Below are 22,054 nucleotides of genomic sequence, written 5' to 3' on the forward strand. Positions count from 1 at the left end.
CGAGTAGCTTTGACCAGTCGTTCTGCTGATAGGAGGTGAAGATTCGAAGATACAGTTCCAAAGACTGGTTGGTTCGTTCGGTCTGTCCGTCAGTCTGTGGATGATATGCAGTAGAGAGATGTAGTCTTATTCCGAGACTATCGGTCAAATTCTTCCAGAACTTGGAGGTAAACTTCGATCCCCTGTCCGATACTATATTCTCTGGCAACCCATGCTGGGCCACCACATAGTCCAATATCAACTCTGATAGGCCGGCTGCGGTTAACTTCGTCGTAGTCGGGATAAAAATGGCCCATTTGGTCAACCGATCCACCACTACCAGGATGGAATTATATCCATGGGAATTTGGCAGCTCCTCGATAAAATCCATCGAGATGCTAGACCAAGGTTTCGTAGCTACCTCCAGTGGTTTAAGCTCTCCATGGGGTTTCTGTCTGTTAGTCTTTGCCCTCTGACATACCGCGCATCCAGCGATGTAGTCCTCAACATCCTTCCTTACTCCAATCCAGACATAGTCCCTTAGAACTAGCTCAAGGGTCTTCGCTGAACCTGGGTGACCAGCTAAGGCCGAGTCATGTCGCATTTTCATGATCTTCAGCCGAGCATCGGCGTAGTTCGACACATAAATGCGATCGTCGAATGTGAGGAAACCTCTTGAGTTCCACCCCCCACGAAGGATTAGAGGAGACCGCGAACTACGGCGTAGTTCGGTGATTGATCCTGGTTCCTGCACGTTATCGTTACACGTAGGATGAGAACACTCAGCGCAAACGACTCCTAATAATTCTTCTCTGACCCCTTCTATGTCTTCGTCCTCCTGAACTCCAAGTACTAGATCCATAGGGTCCACAAGATCATTTTCCTTTACCTCCCTTGTCCCTTGCAATGCTCGAAGGAGGTGACGCAACTCCGACGTGGTGGCGTCAACTTCGTCGAACTTCGGCAGACCTTGGATAAGGTTGCTCTCTTGTACCATGGTACTTCCTTTCCCGGAATGATAGTCCGCCCGTCTAGATAATCCATCTGGAAGACTTGCCTGGGTTCCTGGCCGATAAACCATTTTAAACCTGAAGTTAGCTAGCTCCTCTACCCACCTACCTTGCCGAGGACTGAGTTGTTTCGGCTCCATCCAGTAGGTAAGGTTTAGATGGTCGGTAAGTACTGTGGTTTCTACCTGCAATAATAAGTGTCTCCTTCTTCTGAAACCCTCCACTACAGCGAGGAACTCCTTTTCTCCTACCGTATAATTCAGCTGAGCTGTGTTGAAAGCACCAGACTCAATAGCTACTGGGTGTTCTTGACCAGCCGTGTTGATCTGCGAAATTATGAACCCCCAGCCGAAGAACGACGCATCTTTCTGTAATATCGTCTTCAATGTAGGGTCAAAATGGGCTAATACCGGCGCAGTACACATCCTAGCCTTCAACTCTTTGAAGGCTGACTCCTGTTCGACTCCCCACACAAATGGTACCTCCTTCCTTGTCAAGTCATTGATAGGTCTAGCAATCTTCGAGAAGTTGGGGACAAAGCGCCTGTAATAGCTTACAACTCCAATGAATCCCCTTGACTCTCGTAGATTCTTAGGACGTGGGAAGGAAGTGATGGCATCAATGTATTCTGGGTTCACCGATACACCTTTAGAGGATACCACGAAACCCAGAAACACCACCGAATCTCTTTCGAACTCGCACTTACTAGCTTTCACGTACAGGCTCGCCTTCCGCAGTACCTCAAAGACCTTCGCCGTAGTTCCTCGTAATTCCTCCAACGTATTCCCATAAATGAGGATATCGTCAATGTAGACCACGACTCCATTCCCTAGTAGCTCTCTAAACACCTCATTTAGGAAGTGTTGGAAGACCGCGGGGGCGTTTCGCAGCCCATCACGAACAACCAGAGATTCAAACATACCATACTGTGTCCTGAACGCCGTCAGGTGTTCATGTCCCTCTGTCACCCTCAACAATTGGTATGCTCCAATTAGATCTAGTTTGCTGAAATACCTTGCTTTTCCAAGTTCTTCGGTAATTTGACCTATTAGAGGGAGAGGGTAGGCATCTGGTATGGTCGCTTCATTCAGTTTTCGATAGTCGATGACCATTCGCCATTGTCCTTCGGCTTTCTTCGGTATCATAAACATTGGTGAGCCGTATGGCGAGTTACTTGCCCGAATTCGGCCAGCGGCGATTTCGCGATCTAGTATGTCTCTCAGCGCGCGTCTCTGATCTTCTCCTTGAGCATAGAGGGAGGCGACCTTAAGGTTCGCCCCCTCCTTAAGCTCAAACTTCAAATCGTAGGACCTTGAAGGGGGAAGGGTCTCTCCTCCCTTCTTCGGATTAAAAACGTCAATGTACTGGTGGTATTGTTCAGGAACCACCTGGAACAACTCGTCTTGTTCCTCCGGGCTCAGCTCTTCAAGCTCATCTTCGCCGCAGAGGTCTATCGCGTCCGTCGGAGTCGGCAGCCCTATGGCCGCTAACTTCGCCGCACTTGGTGGGGTTGGGATGGGAAATTTCACCGAGTTGTCTCTTCCATCAAGGACAACCCCTTCCTTCCTCATCCAATCCCACCCTATCACAACATCTGCGTCGCAGAGCGTTGTTACATCGAGACAAACAGATCGCACTTCGGCGTCCTTCGTCAAACTAAATCCGACTTCGACAAACTCGGTGATGGGTCCAGCGACACTCACCGAGCCGTCGAACATGTGAACGGGTACGCTCACCTGATATCGCCTCTTTTCTACACCTATCTTCGCTGCTGCCCTAGGGCTTATATATGAACAAGTAGCTCCAGTGTCCCAGAGCGTAGTTAGCTTTATTCCATTAATGAAAATGTCCGATTTAGGTTGATCTCTGGAAACGGAAGGGATGAGGAGATGATTATCGACATTGCATGAACAAGGGGTACTGAGTGGTGTATTTTTGTATTCACAATCCTCTGGCTCCATCAGCTGTGTTTCTTTTATGGGTTTGGGAATGGTGGCCGAGAGAATATGGCGGACCCGCCGAGCCTCGCCTACTGCGACAGGTCCTCTTCTTTTCCCTGGTCCTCTTCCAAATCTACTTCTCCTCCAACCACATTCAAGTTCCTCCTCTGTCCGAGAGGTACTGCGTTCCCTCCCGATCCTCCACCACGTTCTCCGAACTTCTCCCCCCATGGAGGCAACAGTCCAACCTTAACCTTAGCCTCCCTTACAGGGCATTCCTTCAGCCAATGTCCTGCTTCACCACACTCGGTACACTTCCCCTCCTTCCTCCTTGTCTCCCTCAGATCGGAGCTCGGCCTAGGCCATCTTCGGCGAACTTCGTCGATGTTTGGCGGTGTACTCTTTACCACCGTCGACATCATAGCCGCCTGGACACCACCCTGCGCCGAAAGTTGCCCCTTTTCCCATTTCTTCTCTTCTTTCTTCTCCGTCCTCTGACTTTCCACCACTGTCGTTGTCCTTATCCCTCCTTCCCTTTTCCTCTCTGCCTCCTTCTCCACTTGTCTCCTCCACAGGCGGTTGTCCAAGGGAATCACAAACTCCAATAGCTCTTTCACAGTCCCAAACGATCTACCGTGTCTCGCAATTTCATCTAGAAGGTGCGATTTTAGTCCTTTCTTGGCTCGGTCAACTAGGTTTCCATCATCAGACCACTTAAGAATCGCAACATGTCGCTGGAAGGCGGAGAAGTAGTCCGAAGCAGACCCGGTTTGCTTGAGGTCGTTAAGTTGTCGGGCCGCAGTTCCTTCTTCGTCTGGATCACCAAAGTTAGTCTTGAGGTACTTAACGAACTGATCGTGTGTCATGAGGTACTCAGGAAGAGGTCTTTTGGATAGATCGGGCTGCACTGCAAGAAGAGGTGTTTCGCGTAGATGAGAGATCATGAAAAAGACTTTCTTAGTGTCGTCGGGGAAAAGATGAGAGTTCAATTCGAAATGTACGTCGCACTCAGACAGAAAGGCGGTTAACTTGTTCCGATCTCCTCTCCAGAGGTCTGGGTTAGGTAGCTTTATCCCCTTCCGTTGTTCGCCCACTACGCTTGGGGTCGCCGAAGTTTGCCGTCCCATGGCGTACCTCACTCCTTCTGATATCCCTTCTGCAATCCCGCCCACTGTATCCCTTTCTCTTCTCTGTTCCCATTCCTCCCTACGCCTTCTCTCCTCCATCATGTCTTTGTTCATATTCGCCACCATCTGCATCAAGGCCAACACCACCCCTTGTGTTCCTTCTTCTCCCAAGTTCGCCGTACTTCCAGTGTTTTCTCTTGGGCTTGGGGTTTGGTCTGATCCAAGTGGGGATCCCGCAGGTGGGAGAGCATTAGACGGAGGAGAAGGAGGGTTAGAAGGCACCGGTGGAACGAACTCATCTCCTTGAATTGATCCCCCCACACTATCCTCCACTCCAAGGTCCTGCCCCATTGCTCTGCTAAGCTCCTCCAATGCTCTCCTCTCGTTCTCCTCCATCCTGTCTCCATCCCTACTCATCCCTCGTGTAATTCTTCTTTCTGGTTCCATATTATCTTTGTACTTCTCCGAGGTTCGCACGGGTCGTCGGTAAGAGCGATCCTTGATACTGTCACGACCGTCAAGCAACTTCTTCCTAATAGACCGACGGTCGACGAACCTCGGCTAACTTCACGCTTCTGAGTCGATGTCTCACCCAACCAGGAGGGCGCAGACGTCGAAAGGAGTGTAACTACGGCGTACTTCGGCGTAGTTACTCTAACTAAGGCTTTGTTCTATTGATGGCGATGTATCTCGATGTATAGCTATCTCTATTTGTCTTTTACTACTGACAACAATCAAGGATCGCTGAAGAACTTCAGCGATCTTCTCAGCTAATATTATCTACTCCTCCTAGACGTTCATCCAACCCTCTCGCGCTTTGACGTACTTCAACGCACTTCGTCCAACTTCCCCGAGCCCTCGGCCATCCTCTTCCTCCTTCGACTAACTCCGCCTAACATCGCCGCACTTCTGCTCCCATTGTCCCTACTTAGCCTAACTCCGCCTAACATCGCCACACTTCTGCTCCCATTGTCCCTACTTAGCCTAACCCCGTCTAACTTCGCCGTACTTCTGCTCCCATTGTTCCTACTTAGCCTAACTCCGTCTAACTTCGCCGTACTTGGTGTCAGAAGTCCTGAGTTACGTGTAGAGTAAAGAGGTTAAGGCGTGATGGGGTTTTGATGGCCAAAGGAGGGTCATTGTTGGTGGAGTAATCGAGGTGTCACGACGTAGTTCGTGACAGGGAAGGATCGGTTTTGCATTGACTTTCGAAAAGTCAATGATGTGACCAAAGCTGATCAATATCCACTTCCTCGAATTGATGACATTCTTACTCATTTTTCAGGTAAGCAATGGTTCAGTACTTTTGATGCCAACAAAGGTTTCCACCAAATTCCTATTGCTGAGGAAGACAAACCAAAGACTGCATTTAGAACACACCGAGGACTTCACCAATGGAACCGAATGCCTTTTGGACTCCGCAATGGTCCACCAGTTTTCCAACGATTCATGGACAAGGTACTTGGCCGATACAAATGGCAAATTGCTTTAGTTTACATTGATGATATCATCGTATTCAGCAAAGACTTTGAATCTCACCTCCAGGACATCGACACAATCCTCAAGCTCATCACCAACTCAGGAATCACACTCAGCCCCACAAAATCACGACTTGCTTTCCAGGAAATAGAAGCACTTGGACATTCTATTAGTAATATTGGAATTGGAACGCTGGAAAAATCAGTAGCAGCAATTAAAGATATGGAACCTCCTACCACCATCAAACAACTACAGCGATATTTAGGTATGTGTACCTATTATCGTCGTTTTGTCCCCAACTTCTCCACCATTGCCTCCCCTCTCCATGCTCTCCTCACTAAGGACACCAAGTACATCTGGACACCTGAATGCCAAAAAGCATTTGAGGAGCTGCGCACTCGCCTCACCACCACCCCCATCCTTGCCCACCCTAATTACTCGAAACCTTTCCTTGTTTACACAGATGCTTCAACAGTTGGTTTAGGTGCTGTTTTGGCTCAGATGGACGACGAAAATAGGGAACATCCCATAGCCTATCTCAGCAGATCACTCACTGCAGCTGAACAAAACTATACAGCCAGTGAACTGGAATGTTTAGGAATTATTTGGGCTGTCACCAAACTTCAACCCTATATTGATGGTGCCAAATTCACACTTATCACCGATCATTCCGCTCTTCAATGGTTATTTGACTTTAAAGGGAACAATCGTAGGCTTTTACGATGGTCAATGGAACTGCAGCCCTACCGCACTAACATGACAATCCGTCATCGGGCCGGCAGACTTCATTCAAATGTTGATTGTCTCTCAAGAGCTCCCCTTCCAACAGTCAACACCGCAACAGAGGATTTAGAAATGAACATTGAACCAGTTGTGGATAGACAACTCTTTGCTTCTCAAGTGGCCTTTTCAAAAGACTTTCTCAAAGAGGTGAAAGACGGATACACACAAGATCCCCGACTTCTCAACATCATTAACACTCTCAAGTCAAAGGATCAGACAGGTCTTAATGCACGGTTCACGCTGGACAAAGATGGACTCTTAGCGTATCACGACCCTCTCACTGGCAAAGAACGACTTTGCATCCCCTCCATCAACCACCTCCGACTCACCCTCCTCCACGACAATCATGATGCTATAAGTGCTGGGCACTTAGGTATACATAAGACACTATCACTTATCTCTCGCCGCTTCTTCTGGCCAGGAATGCACAAAGATGTCCGACAGTACGTCACCTCCTGTGAATCTTGTCAAAGGAATAAATCATCTGCTGAAGGACCATCTGGTCTTCTCCAGCCCTTACCTATTCCCCCACAGAGATGGCATACCATAGCAATGGACTTTGCTGGACCACTCCCCCCATCAGGAAAGGACCGATTTGACATGGTACTGATAGTGACTGACAAACTCACAAAGCGATCCCACTTCATCCCCTGTCATACAACTGACAAAGCTACCAACACCGCTCAACACATCTTCAACCACATCATTCCCCTTCATGGTATGCCTCGTGTCATCATCTCAGACCGAGACACCAAGTTCACTTCCCTCTTTTGGAAAGCACTGTTTCAAAAATTTGGAACAAAGCTTGCCATGTCTACACCCTATCACCCCCAAACCGACGGACAATCAGAACACATGGTTCGAACAGTGAAGGAAATGCTCCGACATTATGTTGACTATCGGCAGGATAACTGGGTTGAACATCTTCCAGCACTGGAATTTGCCTACAACTCGGCCACACATCAGTCTACCGGTATATCCCCATTTGAGCTTGATTTTGGCTATCAACCCCTTGCACCTCTGGACTGTCTCATACCCATTGAAAGTGATGTACCTGCAACCGAAGACTTCCTTGATAATCTCAAAAGCTTACAACTGTCACGAAGACCAACTAACCAGCATTGGCTCGATATAACAGTGCCCAACGGAACAGTGATGTTAACCACTGCGACGAAAAGGCCTATTAATCGGTGGTTAACTCTACCGCCGATTGCTGGTTAAATACCCTTCCCCGACTTTCGCTTGACTTGTCACACACTTTGTGACATTATGCACTCTCTTGGGCCCCCGCTTTGGGGCCCCGACAAGGGGACCCCGCTTGGGCCCCCACACTTGGGAAGGGTACGATAGACCGAAAACTTACTCCGAGAGGGAGGTTTTCCAAGTAGGGCCTGGGTTACCCCCGGCGCCGTCCGGGGAGTCGAACCCAGGATCCTACCCGTAACCGCCGATTAATCTGTCACGAAGACCAACTAACCAGCATTGGCTCGATATAACAGTGCCCAACGGAACAGTGATGTTAACCACTGCGACGAAAAGGCCTATTAATCGGCGGTTAACTCTACCGCCGATTGCTGGTTAAATACCCTTCCCCGACTTTCGCTTGACTTGTCACACACTTTGTGACAACAACAGCAAGCTCAAGATGCTCTTGCACTGGCTCAAGAAGAACAAGCCCGTCATTTCAACATAGGACGAAAGGAAAGACCTTTTTCAGATGGAGACATGGTCATGATATCAACAAGTTACCTCAGTCCCCCATTCATAAAAGGTTCCGGATCAAAGAAACTGAAAGCAAAGTATGTTGGACCTTTCCGCATAGTGAAGGTAGTTAACCCCACTTCATATAAGGTTGACTTACCACCCCACATAAAGGCTCATCCAGTGATCAACATTCGGTACCTACGACTATTTCGCCCTAACCCATTTCCAAACCGTAGGCAGCCCCCTCCTCCACCAGTAGAACCTGGAACGGCAGAGACCGCACCAGAATATGAAGTAGACCACATACGAGCGCACAGAATTGGACCTCAAGGAAAAGAGTACTATCTAGTGCATTGGAAAGGCTATGCTGATCATGATGATACTTGGGAGCCAGCTGACAACCTCAAAAGTGCTCCACTGACCATTACCAAATATTGGCAGTCTCACTCTCATGGTGATTAAGGGATAATTCTCCAAGCCTGGGGACCAGGCTTACTCGCCGCCGGGGGTGATGTAGTGGATCCGACCATCCCCTACATACTGATCAGTACCGAGCTACTAGATTCTCTTCCAGACACCCCTACCCCTGTCTCTTGTCTGCCTATCATATATACAAGTGCTTATATGCACTTGCCTCAGTTACGCCTTCTTTACCTATAGTCTCTCCTGTCTCCTAGTATATAGTATACACGCACAACGTGTCAAAGACGCAGATTCTCTCACGTTTTCCCTACGTCAAACGTGAGCTCATTTATGCATATAAGCCGGGTCTGAGGGGGATCTCTTTCTTCATTGTCTTTTTTCTCACTTCCTCTTCTCCCTCCTTCTTCTCCCTCCTTCTTCTCCTCCTTTTTCCTCCGTCCTCTCTCAGACCCTCTTTGGTTTCCTTGATACACTCTTCACTGACCATTACTGACCTTTGACCCATTGTTGACTAGTATTATCCACATCACAGAGTTCCAATTCAGTATCCAGCCCTACGGGTAGGTTACATTTATTTATTTGCGGTGATCCTCACAAGCAGGGTCATTACAGTAATCTTCTTGCTCTCTCCACCTTGAATAGTTCTAGATACTGGTGCCATTGTGTCGGTATGACTTGTCGTAGCTCCTCCTTGCTCATTTCATCTTCTCCTTTTTCCAATGCTGTTCCTCTTACCAATCCTTCCTCCAATCTTGGATACTTCCAACCATTATCCTGTCCGATTCCATCGAACTCGATCAATCCCTTTCCACAATCGATCCTGGCCCTGAACTGTTTTAAGAAGTCCAATCCCACCAGTACCTCAGGGCCTTCGTATGCCATTACATCCAATCGAGTCGCAATCTTGAGTCCTTCTCCTAGGTCCAATTCGGCTTCTACATACTCGGTCACTAACGTCGCGGTTGTTCCATCGAGGAACCTAATCTTCCGTGGTTCCTGATACTGTCTCTTTGGGAATAGATGGTATAATGGACAGGCCGGCTGTACATACCTTCCGGTAGCCCCGGTATCAATTAACATTCCAAATCGTAGGGTATCTTCTTCTGTCTGTATTTTTATGTATATTATAGCCGAGTCGTTACTAAGATCTATTGGTAGTTGAATTTTGTGCGATTCTGTTAGATCCTGGCCGCAAGTGGTCGCATCACTTAGGCCAGGTAGTCGTTTCCCTCATCTTCAAAGGTCACCGCCATCCCTCAAACTAGTGGCCCCTTAGATCCAGTTGGAATCGAGTTCGATCCACTAGGAATTGGTGAGCTATGCGGGTTTGGGGATCCCCTAATACTGTTTCTCGTGTTTCCTCCATTTGGACAGTTGTTGGCATAATGTTCTGGACTTCTACATTTGAGGCAGCGTCGGTTCTCCCTTCTCCAGTTCATTTCATTCTCACTGAGGCGTCCTCCGTCCTCTGTCCAAGTGACCGGAGGGTCATTTGGTAGACCAAAATTCATCATCCCTGGTTTTCCACCTGGTAGTGGTCCTTTACCACCTGAATGCGGGTTGTGTTGCACAGGGTTCGAAAGATTACTATCCAATCGTGTCGAGTTCGATCGTAAGGGGATCCATGTCGTTTCATTTTTACGCCTAGCCGCCCATCGGTTTGCTGCAATCATCGTTTCAGCCATCCGTTGATTCTCCTCGGTTCCTATTACGTGTTGCTTGAAGTAGATCCAATCCGATTTGGTTCGAGGGTCGGTGTTATTCACCACTACCACCTTCAATAGTTCTTCTTTCAGGCCCTGTATGGCTGATGCGATTTTCATCGCATCGGGTACCTTTCCGAGATGAGTCGACCATAATTCAAAGTTTGCAAAATATTCCGCTGCGGTGTCGGTCTGTTGTAACTCTTGTAGTTTCCGCATAGCGGTACCCGCCATGTTGCTGTCCCCGAATTGTGTTCTTAAGTGTTGAATGATCTTATCGTAAGTCTCTAGCCACTCGGTCGAATTCCATATACTTGGGTTGGTTATGGCCGGAGTTAAGAGCATTTGAGGGGTGCCCCGTAGGTAACCGTACATGAACAGGATCTTTCTGCGATCGGTGGCGTACTCTGCCCCTTTGAATTCGAAGTTCATGTGGCATGCTGCAAGGAAATTGTCCAATTCCCCTCGTTCTCCACTGAAAGTAGGTGGGTCCGCACACCTGGTTCTTCCTATTCGTTCGTTGTTGGTAAGTTTTGGCTCCACACACGGCTTTTTCTCTTCAATTTCGATCGAACTTGCCCCTTTTGAGGTGAGTAGCTGTTGGTTCTGTCGGTCAGCCTTGATCGTAGCCAGTTCTTCCCTTAATGCATTTTGTTCCTTTTGTTGCATCGTCATAATGGCTAATAATTGTGACAACTGCTGCGATAATTCATTCAGCGGATCTGGGGTAGTGGTGGTAGAAGTGAGATCATGTGAAATAGTACTTCTCGAAGAACTTGTTGGTATTTCTACCTCTGGGACCAGCCCTTGTTCCAATTCCTCTTTTTCCGGTATCATTTTCCGCGCTTTCCCTCTGGTAAGCATGCAATACTCTCCACTTTGACCCAAGGCGCGTAAGGCTGATTTTTCAACTTGTAACGGTACTGGAAACACGATGACTAGGTCGCAGGTTGGGTCAAACTCGATGGAAGTCTCGTAGAAATCTATGTGTCTCTGGTGCTATGTGATGGATCGTGTCTCCTCTGCAATCGATGTAGCCAAAGAATGATATTGAAGAATCAGCAAAGTTGGTACTTTGCTGATTGTACTATATACTGTCTACAGGTGTCCGTGTCCTCCTCTCAGTTCTACTGCAAGCGTCTATGTACATACTCGGACAGGTGAAAAACCGCTTTGAGCAAACCCAGTGGGGAAAATCTCGAAAGGGGAAAACCCGTCCCTACCTACTGCAGCACTGCCTCCAACTCCCGCTTTTCTCTGTCCTAATCCGTCGAACTCGATAGAGTCCTCTCGATTCGTTGTTACCCCGTAACAAAGAGGTGAGATCATCATTGATTGACACTTATACTAAACAGATTGCTGCACTAAATGCTCTGGATCATGAGCTTTCCAACTTACGACGTCGAGATGTAAGCGAGGAAGCTTCATTCCCTGTCTCTCAATGATTGGACATGTTTTCTCCCTTTTAGAGGTATATCATTGAGGAAGCTTGACATGAAACCATGCTGTCAGAAGGTGACCATAACTGAGAAGACAGGTAGTCAAGACCTACAAGGGCACTGGAAGTCAAGACGGATTGCCTACCCTTTACTCACCTCTCTCTTTAGGTAAAGTGAAGGATATGTATTTTGATGTTGTCATGACGGCAACCCCAATTACAACACATCAAGATACAGAAGCTATGTCCACTGGTAACTGCAGCTGTATAACAATAGCTGCCATTCAGTCAGTAGAATCTGGAGGCATTGTTTCACAGGAGAACGATGAGCCATCACCTAATTGTACACCACCAGCAGAGCCCAATCATGACAACAAGGAAGTTCCTCTTCCCTCTTGGACCAGTTGCGTCAACCTCATCAAGCTTCCTCCTCCAGAATCGTCGAAGAACCTCGACAATCAAGTGACTCTCAATCTGACAGATCCTCCCCAGTGGATACTGTTATGGCTACTTAGAAGCCTCAATCAACAAACTCGTATCGCCTACGCATAAGGTAGCCCTTTTCATAGACGATGTTCAATGAGATAACAAATTGAAAGGGAATGACCGCTACGAGTTTGAATCATGTCGTTCGGGGCTATGTACATACTTTTGTCATTATCTTCAAGCATCTGTTTGACTTTTGACCATCTTACCATGCATGTTCTGCCAAGAGTCCCTCAAAGTCATACATGACGCACACCACCATTGATAACTTGTCGTCCATTTATGTAGTCAAACCGCCACTCCATATCCAACCGCCACATGCCACATGTACATATTGCTTTCCGATCATTTTCGTCTTTCTCTCTCCACCTCCCAACCCTTCTACCTTATCTTTCATGCCGACCCGGTCAGATCCGACCTCTCCCCCTCCTCACTGGCCTCCAATGTTGAAGTTTATCACTAGAAGTTTGATCTCTCCTAACTTTCCCCCTGACCTCTTACCTCTTCTCTACCAACCTCCCTCTCTGGTCAAATTCCAACCCCGACCTGTCCCTCATCCCTCCCATCTATCTATCAAACCTATTCTCGATCCCTCTCATCCCGCTCATGGACAATACGGCCTTTTCACTAAACGACGTATTTCTCCCTCTGAGCTTATCATCCCCTATCTTGGTATCATACATCACACTTTCATTCCCCTCGACGATCCCAATTCTCCCTCTGAAGCAGGAGACACAGCGGTAGATGAGGAACAAGAGAGTGACTACGATCTTTCTCTAGTCCGTATATCCTCTCATGATCCCAACAACCCGAGAAAAGGTTGGCACGTATCTATCGGTGTTGACGCTGCGAAAGCAGGAAACGCAGCGAGGTTCGTCAATGACTATCGGGGGATAGCTGTGAGTCCGAATGCCGAGTTCAGGATAGGGACAGGCGAGGGTGGAGAAGTGAGGATGGAGATTTGGTCATTGAAGAAAGGGTTGGGAAAGGGGGAAGAGGTTTTGGTCAGTTATGGAAAATCTTGGTGGAATGCAAGACGGACAGATGGCTCATGATGTCATGTCATTATCTAGTCGTTACTGGTCTGCTGACTGCTCGATGTCGAACCCCTGATGGATGAGAGAAGAGGATCGGAGACCGAGGAGAGGATATTAGACAAATCCCCATCGCCATCCACCTAAATCGCCATCTACTCCCTCATCTGGTCCAACTACCGTCGCTCCTGCCCATTCGGCTCTCCCACATCGTCGTCGTCTCATTTGAAATATCTCCCCCGGATACATGTCGAGATTCAGGGAATACGAAGATCCATCTCGTAAGTCTGACTCGGAAGCTGGCATGTCAGTTCTCAGATCTCTCCAGATGTAGCTGATTTACATAGACTGTTCACTTGACCAATCGCTTGTCTCCCAAACAACTTTGTGAGACCTTCCATCACCATCACCCTTCTTTCGCGCGTCGCTCGGGGCATAGGATCGTTCTCGTCTGTGGGTCTTACAGGGAAGATAGGCATGGCACTTGTGGCTGAAAGATGAGGTTCCAAAATAATCAAACGAATCGATGATATGCTATTCGGTCAACAGTGTGTTCTCCATCAATGTTCCATGACGTACTCTGGGGATGGCATCTGCGAGATAGTAGTCCGAGCCGCAGATAAAAGACTGAGATAATCCGATATACAAGCTCTAAAAAGTCAATCATGCACATAGGGTGATGATCCACTCACTCTGACCTGAACCTTTGTTCATGTTCCGGATGACAAGTTTGAGGTTCATTCTCATCACCTTCAACTTCTTCCATGAACATTCCCGCTATATCCCATAAGATGATCATGCCAGGTTGTTGAGAGACTTTATGAGGTTCTGTACCTTCTCCGACACTTAGAAGCACAAGCATCATCATTAGATGTTGAGGTGAAGGACAAAATCTACATATATCAAAGGTGGATCATCGGCTGAAAATGGATTGCGTACCTCATGTCAACTCTTCTAAGTCGATAAAGTACATCGTAATCCACCCCATGGTCCCGAAACCAATCTTCATCCTCTTCTTCCAAAGAATGTCGGAAGCTATCTTTTGATCCGGTCAATATCAGAACCCTCTCTCGGTGCCGGGATGGTCGATGGAATTCCGGTATGTCAGACAAGGCGAGATATTGCAATGATAGATGTAGAGGAGAAGTTGGAGGAAGAGGTCCAACGATGACAGCAGGGGAGGGTAGAGGGTGGAGTGGAATAGAATGGGGATCGTCTTTGGGAGGTAAAAGAGCAGAGAGAGGAAGATGAAGAGAAAGACGGGTCATATCTTTCCAAAACTACTTCTCCCCATTTACCGGCCCGAATCTTTGAGGACCATGAGTCGCCTTTATACCACTTGATTAGCAAGTGTCTTGAGTAGGTATCAATTCCAAACTTTTGACCTCTGATCCATCCCAAAAGACAGTCACGTACTCTAGATGTTAGAGGAGAGAGATGGTTTGGGGTGACGTGATACGGACGGCGAGTTCCGGGTTCCGATCATCGGGATTTGTCCGAGATTCGAATCGAATCACCGGTATCGACGCCTCGTCTCTCAATTTAAATTCCACTTCCATATCTTCATCATCTAGCCGACCTACACATCTAATTCTATCAAAATGGGCAGTAAGTCGTCGTATCCTTCACTCATAACGGACATAGTATCTGGAAAAGGACCCGCTGACAAAAAGAAATCGTTCATATCGTTCTTTGGAAACTTCGCCAACCTATCGGTCCTGCCAAAGCGGCTTTCGAGCATCTCAAATCCGTCCCTGGTGCTGAACTCGTACGCAGCTTCTCCTACTTCTACACTACACCAATCATCTTCCCTTTGCAGTGACTCGTCATATACCTTCATCTGACAGACTTTTGACTGCCCATCTGAACATTTGGAATATCTCTTGACGAGGGACTTCGCTGACTGAGAGATGCATCTCGGTCCCCCTTTGCTCGACGCTCGAGCTAAAGGCTTTGACTATGGTCTATATTCCATCTTCTCATCTCATGAAGCTTTACAGAAATACGCCGTATCGGAAGCGCACGTCTCTTGCGTGGAGAAACACATCAAGCCCAATGCAACCGAAGTGATGGCCTATGATTTCGAGTTGGAAGAGTAAAGCGGTCATGTAGATCTTTCTTCGTGAAAGAGGATAGAAGGAACGAGAGGGAACAGATATTCGGTATTGCATGAATAAATCATCTAGGTAGCTCCTACCTACTTTCGAGCTTTACTGAATTTCCTCTTCCCTCTCATGTTCCTCACGATTGAAAGATTGTAGTTCCGGGATTGCTCTCCTTGACGTTGTGACCGCTCCTCCGCATCGAAGACAAATCCAACTCTCATCCTCTTCGCTTCCTTTTCTACTTGACCTCTGGTGCTTTGTGAGCTCGTGTCGATGTCGGACAAGTTCATCTGCTATACAATAATAACACCATTTACACTCGCCCCAGCAATCCGTTTGAGCAGGTACGTATATCCTCGTTTCTTCATCCTCCTCCTCTTGATCGATGGATATTGGAGGTAGTTGAATCGATGTGGTCATAGATGTGATAGGTGCGGGCTTGGAGTGAATACGACGATAACATAGTGGACAAGTCGACAGAGGTAAATTTGCATATTCCCCCGAATGGGCTTTCGTAGTTTGCTCGATCGATTGCGGAGTGACAGAAGGAAGAGATGTGTAGTCTATCGAGATTTCTTGAGTGAGGAAGTTCTTGAGAGGTTGAAGGAGAGTAGAAGGAGTCAGAAAAGTCGGTAAAGTGGGGAAAAGTGGCACAGAGAACATCAAGAACTCCTAACTTCGTCAGTTTGATTACATAAAAATGGAAGACGAAGGACCTACCGTTAAAGCACCCCAAACCAGCTGACGGTTCATAAATTCGTAAGAGACTAGACGAGTGACATGTGGGGAGGAAGGAACAAGTCTCAATCCCAGAATTCGCATGAGTAAAGATGGATATCTGTACATCAATCTCAAAGCTTACTTCCACATGATGTATAGGAGGGAAGAAGGGAAACTTACCTTCCGTCCCAGAGGAACATACCCCAGCCTAGAAGTTCCCAGGCTCGAGCGATATTCTCTACCCTTACTAACATTCTCCAAGCCCTTCTCCTCCAATCATCAGACGGTCGATCGGGCCATCTTTTAGACAAGGCGTATTGTCTTAGACGAGTCAAGAGATAAGTAGGGAATATAGGTGGGTGTAACAAGAGATACAGCAGCAACGTCCGTTTTGTGGCTTTTCAAGTCAGCTCCTTCAGCTTGGTCCAGTAATATGAGAGCTCACGTTTACCGGTGCGGGTGCAAGATGAAGCAAGTCGCAGGTTTTGTAGCTTGGATCCCGGGGAAGTGAAGTCTGAGAATATACCATATCGGAATATGACGAGTTTGAGCACTAAAGCGATTTCTGGTTTTAAGTCCCAATCTTGGATAGACTAGAAGTCAGCATCTAAACGACATTCATCCAAATGAGGGCATGGGAGCAGAAGGTAGATGAGATATTTTCTCGAGAAATGTACAGACTTTAAAGTTGTTAAGACCTTGATGCACCCGTTCTCCCAACATTGATACCAGACCTTCGTCTAGCTCATCTGAATCTATCTGGCTCACTCTGGGTGCTCGTCCGAAATCCATAATCCGTGATGGACCTGCTTCGGCGTTATTCTCGAGAGTCATCGCCGCGACCACCCCGACAGCCAGAGACAGCTCGCCGCTTGGGACTTCCTGAAGAGAGCCTTAGGATTATATGAGTAAAGGTGGAAAAGTCAAAGTGATACTGGAGGAACATTGACGACATTGGACAGGTGTCAACTCAGGCACCGGGCGTACTCAAAATCGCCTCAACATCTAACTACCACCTACTTCTCGTTTCATCTCTCTCCATGTCACCTCGATGAGGTTCAAGATAGCGCTGACGCTACCAGTACTGACTATCTTCGCTCTACCTACAAGAGCATTATGGCCATTCAAGCAAAAACGATTCGTGGCGGAAGCGTTCATCGATGCTGGGCCTTTGGGATTGGAAGATGCCACGGGGAGGGTGATAGCGATGGGCGATTGGAACGGTGATCAACAGTGAGTTCTCCATGCATTGTCTTACCATTCTACCATTCAATACCACTGTATGACTTACGTTCAAATGAAGGAAATCTCCTTTGGAGTGTGTGGGATGGAAATGGGAAACGGCTGATGATAGCTCGGATCTCTTCATTCTCAGTAAAGACCAGAAGTCGGTACAACTATATCTCTGGAATAGAGGTTCGTTCACTTCGTTCTTCCCCCGATTTTCTTTCATGTCATTTTAGAGGCTCCAAATGTTTCAAGTCAAAGTACCTGAATGTTTTGCAAATGTTGATAATTAGAATCATTTAAATTTCTCCCTTCTCACAGCGTCACCCTTTCTTCCAATATCATTAACGTCGTCCCTGGCGATTACAACCATGACGGTCAGCTCGACCTTCTGGTCATGTATGAGGACAAATCCGATGGAGGATGGTGGGGTGGTGACAAGATAAGACTGGGAATGCAAGTGTATATTGGAGGAGGAGTGGACGGGGGGTTTCGTAAGTCCCGCTTGAAGAATGACGTTTAAAAAGTTGAATGTCAGAAACGGATCCTTGGGCCATACCTAGCTCCACTATGGCTCAGCCTCTCGTATTTGACGCTGATGGATCGTTGAGACCTTCCTTACTTGGATTTCAGGAGGATGAAGCTGGGGATAATCTGGTCAAAGTATGGAAGAATACTGGCTCTGGGTTCACATTGTAAGTTTTTTCATGTGACATTTCTTACGCACGTCGTATAGGAAGATGTGTACTGAGTGATGCAGATTAGCGCCACCTCTCCAGACACCCGAAGAAGCTTGTGTACCAGCCAGTCTCCATTCTAGTGCTTTCTTAGATATAGACGGTGATTGTTTACCAGGTAAGCTCATACCTTGGTGTAATCAGCCACCGGATGCTGACTGAAAGATATCATTCTTCATTGCACTCAACCACATACTTCTCATCATTCCATTCAGATCTGGCTGAATCATGGTGAAGCTGGTTTCGCCTTGGCTAGAACGTATGATCTTCCTAAAGGTAGTGGTCCACTCTCATTCGCGGACATGAGTTAGTTTCTTCCACGCTGTCTTTTCATGTCGCTGATGAGAAGATCGTGATGGATCCATAGACATAATCTTCCCCACATGTTCTGGGCATTCTTCGTCCACTGGACTGGGTAGTGACTGCAGCATCAACATAGCATATAATCAACAAGTCCCCATTTGTTCCACTGAGCGGTCACAGAATACCAAAGATGGGAGTTTGAAATGTCGTGGCTGGGGAGAATTATGTACTCGAGACGAAAACTTTTCATTCTCCTTCGACTCTTCGAGTGAGGTAAGCTTGGATTGTAACAAACATTCGGCGGAGTTGGAGCTGATGAGACACAGAGTATGCTGTCAGTGCCCCTGTCGACGTTGTTGGAGAACTCAATCGGTGACGGTGATCTCCTCCTTCATCCTCCTCATGCAAGGAGTATCCCTCTTCCTATCCGTCCGGGAGATTTCAACGTTAATGGTTTCCCCGATCTGCTCATCACTATTGCCAACTCCACGGCCGCTCCACCGACAGGAGGTCCATTCGGTTCATCGAGACATGCCGGTCATCAGGTGAAAATATTGGAAAATGTACCATGCGGGAAAGGTGTTGCCGGATGCGAGAAAGGTAGCAAAAGAAAGAGAGGATTGAGAGTCGGATCAGGGAAAGGATGGACGGCTTTGGATGGTATTTGGGATGCGAGCGGTGCCAGCTGGATGGACTTGGATGATGATGTTTGTTATTTGTCATGTTCAGCTTGTGCTGATGAGCTAATTGACAGGGATCGTTGGACATTCTGGTACAGAGGACAAATGCACAGGGAGAAGGACTGGTCACTGTCGTACAGAACAATTTCTATCATGACGCGTTCTTCCTCAAAGCACAAGGTGGGCAATTGTGACTCAGAGTAGGACTGGTGCTGATTTGATAGTGTTGAATGGGGCATGTCAAGGGGAGTGCGAGACCATTGAAGCAAGAAAATACAGTGTAAGCTCCTTCACCGACATATTTCAATTGGATTTCGAATTAACCGCCAGCCTCTCGGGGTCAGCTATGGGGGCGCGACATTCAAATTCACCGTACAGGATACACTTGGTCGGAGGGTGGCACAACAAGTAGCACAACTCCCTCAAACAGGCTACCACGCTCTGGGTACACCGTATGCGTTTTTCGGTCTTGGAAGGACGAACAACTACGTAGAGGTGAGCCTTTTCGCACTTGGACTCAATCATCTCATACATAACATCATCGACATATACCCTCTTGGAGTAGAGTAGCAAGTCGGTGCCACATAATGTGAGAATGCTGATCATCAGCGCCTGACAGTGGGCACATCCCTTCATCCTCCTGGTCACACAACAGATCTCGAATCTCTCATTCCTAATTCTCAAATCATCATCAACCCTCCTTTCCCCGATACGGGAGATTCAGAATCACCAGGGAAGGTCAGGTCAACGGAATGGAGGTCGGAATTGTATCTACATCCTGGGGATTGGGTTCCATGGGTCGGTGCGGCGGTAATAGGTACGGTCATCATATTGGCAATCGTGGTGTTTGGCCTGAACGAGCGTGAGAAGGTGAGTTGGGGTCATCAACAATTCTATGGTTGCTTCTCTACATACTCAGTACAACTATCGGCCATGGGAATTGTGCCCTTAAGGAGGTTTCTCCATTCTCATTCATTCACGAGTTTGAGGTCTGTACTGATGGTACAGAAAGAAGATGAGAAGGAACGTAGACGAGCTCTTCACGCTATCAACTTCCAAGCCTTGTAGGATGATCTCTAAGATGAATTTTGGGGACATTCACCATAGTCATTCACTGTATAAATTATATATCGTGCATATCTTTCCTGGGTACTCACATTGCTTTCTCATTTCATGCCTTGACTATATGTACGAGTAAGTGGTCGAATGACAATTCAGAGAAAGTGTAAAGTCACGTGAACGGAGATTTCATTCCGCGGCGCCGCGGCGACCATGCTCCGATCACCCCCCACCTCGACTTTGTTTCGTCTTGAAAAAGCATCCGACATCTTCTCACAGTCTCCTCCTAATCCAATCATTTAACCCGGCTGAAGGACACGTATCAAAGAATCATGAGTATCAACCTGAAAGATAGACGTGAGAATATCGGTCATCCTTATGACTTCAACGGGATACCATCGCGTCAAACCCGAAGACCAAACAAGTTTTGAAACTCTCACCCCTTGACGTTTGAAGATATACAAATACGTGTAGCATGTAGCACGGTCCTTTAGTTTGTTCTGAAAGTCTTTTTGAATCCTTTCAACATGACACAAAGTTCTCACCCATTCTTTCTCATTCTCCCCCTTGTTCATCTATGGAAACTCCCATTTGGTGCCTCGAAATCATGTCCCTTTCATCTTTCGATTGTACACTAAACTTTGTATCTTTCTCACCTTTCTGACCTTTCTGACGAATATATTTCGTGGATAGAATTGTATTTTAAAGACTCTTGATTAGAGTCATTTTCCCTTCATCTTCTTTGTCATATCACCACAACTTCTGTCTGAGTGCTGAGCACTTTTGTAAAGTCGATACGTACACTCTTTCACAACACATTCCCTCAATTTATTTTTCGTACAAATTTACAATTCTCGTACAACAACATGATGTCTAGACTAGTCGAGCTGGTCTCGGTCTTGGTATTCTTAAGTCAGACTATCGCTCATGTGACAATGTGGCATCCATCTGCGTATGGGTAAGTGAGGTCTTTCCTATCGTCTTCTGATCATCTCTTAATCTCTGAACTTTGTCGATGAAGACACAACATCCAGCCGTGGTATTATGTGCCCGTTGAAAAATAAAGACTATAGAAGAAGTAGAGATAATCGATGTTGATGTTATAGATATGACGCTCTCAATCCCAACCAAGAAGATTTAGTCAATCCTCTTTACAACCTCACTTTTGATCAATGGTGGTTTCACGGAAATATCAGTAATCCTCCCGCCGACGGAGAGATGCTCATTCTTCCCGCCGGGGGAACGTTGAACGGTGAATTAGGATGTAACAAAGCATTGACATCGTATGGTGATCCCAATAATCCACTTCGAAAAGTTCCATATGCTTGCGACACCATAGGTCCTCTTCATACCACGGACACATACGGTTCTTCAAATCCTACCGATGTCAAAGGTTGTGCTTTATCCATAGCATACAAAAGTGACGTTTATTCCATCACCACTGAAGATTTCGTTGTTATTTCGGTCATTTATCAATGTCCATGGGAAAAAAATATCACTTTTCATATCCCACCTGATCTTCCACCTTGTCCACCTGGAGGTTGTCATTGCGCTTGGCACTGGGTACACAGTCAATTATCAGGAGGAGAACAAATCTATTTCAATGGATATAAATGTAATGTTACCGATACCACCAACACCGTTCCTCTACCTCCTGGTGAGTTTTTCTTCTTTTTTTCTCTCTTCACCTTTACTCGTTTCTCTCTTCTTCAGTAGGAGCAGAGTGTACGATCACTGTATACTTTACAGTCATTTTCGTGATTTCTTTAACAGAGTTATTTTTTTGATGTTTTGGAACACAAACTGATCAGAGTAGGAAAGACCGCGAACAAGTGCGATTATCCGACCGATACTTCGAATTGTACCGTCGGACCTAGATTCCCGCATTATTGGTTGCAAAAGGAGTAAGTTTTACCTCTTCCTCCTCTCAAATCCTTCGCTCAATCAAGTATCTCACTCATCGACATGATCCTTCTTTGATCATACGATTCTTAGATCGTTCAACTACCACAGTCTTTTCTCCCCATGATATTCTTCTGACACTTAATCTCCACTCGTGTCCAATCAATGATCGATCGTTAAGTTCTATCTGATGGTGATAATAAGAAATATCAAGT

General features: G+C 46.9%; 7 protein-coding genes across 7 annotated transcripts; 4 read left to right on the forward strand and 3 right to left on the reverse strand.

Annotated features, from left to right (window-relative positions):
- Nucleotides 1-3,018: 3,018 nt before the first annotated feature.
- On the reverse strand, nucleotides 3,019-4,503 carry TREMEDRAFT_61126 (uncharacterized protein; the record flags this gene model as incomplete). Its single annotated transcript, XM_007003459.1, has 2 exons — nucleotides 3,019-3,423; nucleotides 4,102-4,503. The coding sequence occupies 2 exons, from the start codon at nucleotides 4,501-4,503 to the stop codon at nucleotides 3,019-3,021; spliced, it is 807 nt and encodes a 268-aa protein (XP_007003521.1).
- Nucleotides 4,504-12,644: 8,141 nt separating this feature from the next.
- On the forward strand, nucleotides 12,645-13,112 carry TREMEDRAFT_23673 (uncharacterized protein; the record flags this gene model as incomplete). Its single annotated transcript, XM_007003119.1, has 2 exons — nucleotides 12,645-12,744; nucleotides 12,799-13,112. Coding segments are annotated over 2 exons (414 nt in total), but the record flags the coding sequence as incomplete, so codon positions are not given.
- Nucleotides 13,113-13,223: 111 nt separating this feature from the next.
- On the reverse strand, nucleotides 13,224-14,374 carry TREMEDRAFT_61129 (uncharacterized protein; the record flags this gene model as incomplete). Its single annotated transcript, XM_007003460.1, has 5 exons — nucleotides 13,224-13,405; nucleotides 13,450-13,640; nucleotides 13,686-13,757; nucleotides 13,799-13,999; nucleotides 14,046-14,374. The coding sequence occupies 5 exons, from the start codon at nucleotides 14,372-14,374 to the stop codon at nucleotides 13,224-13,226; spliced, it is 975 nt and encodes a 324-aa protein (XP_007003522.1).
- Nucleotides 14,375-14,778: 404 nt separating this feature from the next.
- On the forward strand, nucleotides 14,779-15,205 carry TREMEDRAFT_28951 (uncharacterized protein; the record flags this gene model as incomplete). Its single annotated transcript, XM_007003174.1, has 2 exons — nucleotides 14,779-14,874; nucleotides 15,017-15,205. Coding segments are annotated over 2 exons (285 nt in total), but the record flags the coding sequence as incomplete, so codon positions are not given.
- Nucleotides 15,206-15,316: 111 nt separating this feature from the next.
- Nucleotides 15,317-16,723, reverse strand: TREMEDRAFT_68135 (uncharacterized protein; the record flags this gene model as incomplete). The annotated part of the gene is made up of 5 exons (XM_007003631.1): nucleotides 15,317-15,883; nucleotides 15,932-16,049; nucleotides 16,112-16,328; nucleotides 16,377-16,524; nucleotides 16,613-16,723. The coding sequence occupies 5 exons, from the start codon at nucleotides 16,721-16,723 to the stop codon at nucleotides 15,317-15,319; spliced, it is 1,161 nt and encodes a 386-aa protein (XP_007003693.1).
- Nucleotides 16,724-16,982: 259 nt separating this feature from the next.
- Nucleotides 16,983-19,946, forward strand: TREMEDRAFT_28893 (uncharacterized protein; the record flags this gene model as incomplete). Its single annotated transcript, XM_007003166.1, has 13 exons — nucleotides 16,983-17,164; nucleotides 17,286-17,347; nucleotides 17,452-17,652; nucleotides 17,697-17,853; nucleotides 17,919-18,013; nucleotides 18,061-18,201; nucleotides 18,245-18,471; nucleotides 18,519-18,905; nucleotides 18,953-19,058; nucleotides 19,103-19,158; nucleotides 19,209-19,373; nucleotides 19,488-19,748; nucleotides 19,887-19,946. 13 exons carry the CDS (start codon nucleotides 16,983-16,985, stop codon nucleotides 19,944-19,946), a joined length of 2,100 nt encoding a protein of 699 aa, XP_007003228.1.
- An 860-nt stretch (nucleotides 19,947-20,806) lies between these two features.
- Nucleotides 20,807-21,653, forward strand: TREMEDRAFT_29143 (uncharacterized protein; the record flags this gene model as incomplete). The annotated part of the gene is made up of 2 exons (XM_007003207.1): nucleotides 20,807-20,895; nucleotides 21,044-21,653. 2 exons carry the CDS (start codon nucleotides 20,807-20,809, stop codon nucleotides 21,651-21,653), a joined length of 699 nt encoding a protein of 232 aa, XP_007003269.1.
- Nucleotides 21,654-22,054: the final 401 nt, after the last annotated feature.

Source organism: Tremella mesenterica (assembly GCF_000271645.1).
Source record: "Tremella mesenterica DSM 1558 unplaced genomic scaffold TREMEscaffold_3, whole genome shotgun sequence".
Classification (NCBI taxonomy): domain Eukaryota; kingdom Fungi; phylum Basidiomycota; class Tremellomycetes; order Tremellales; family Tremellaceae; genus Tremella; species Tremella mesenterica.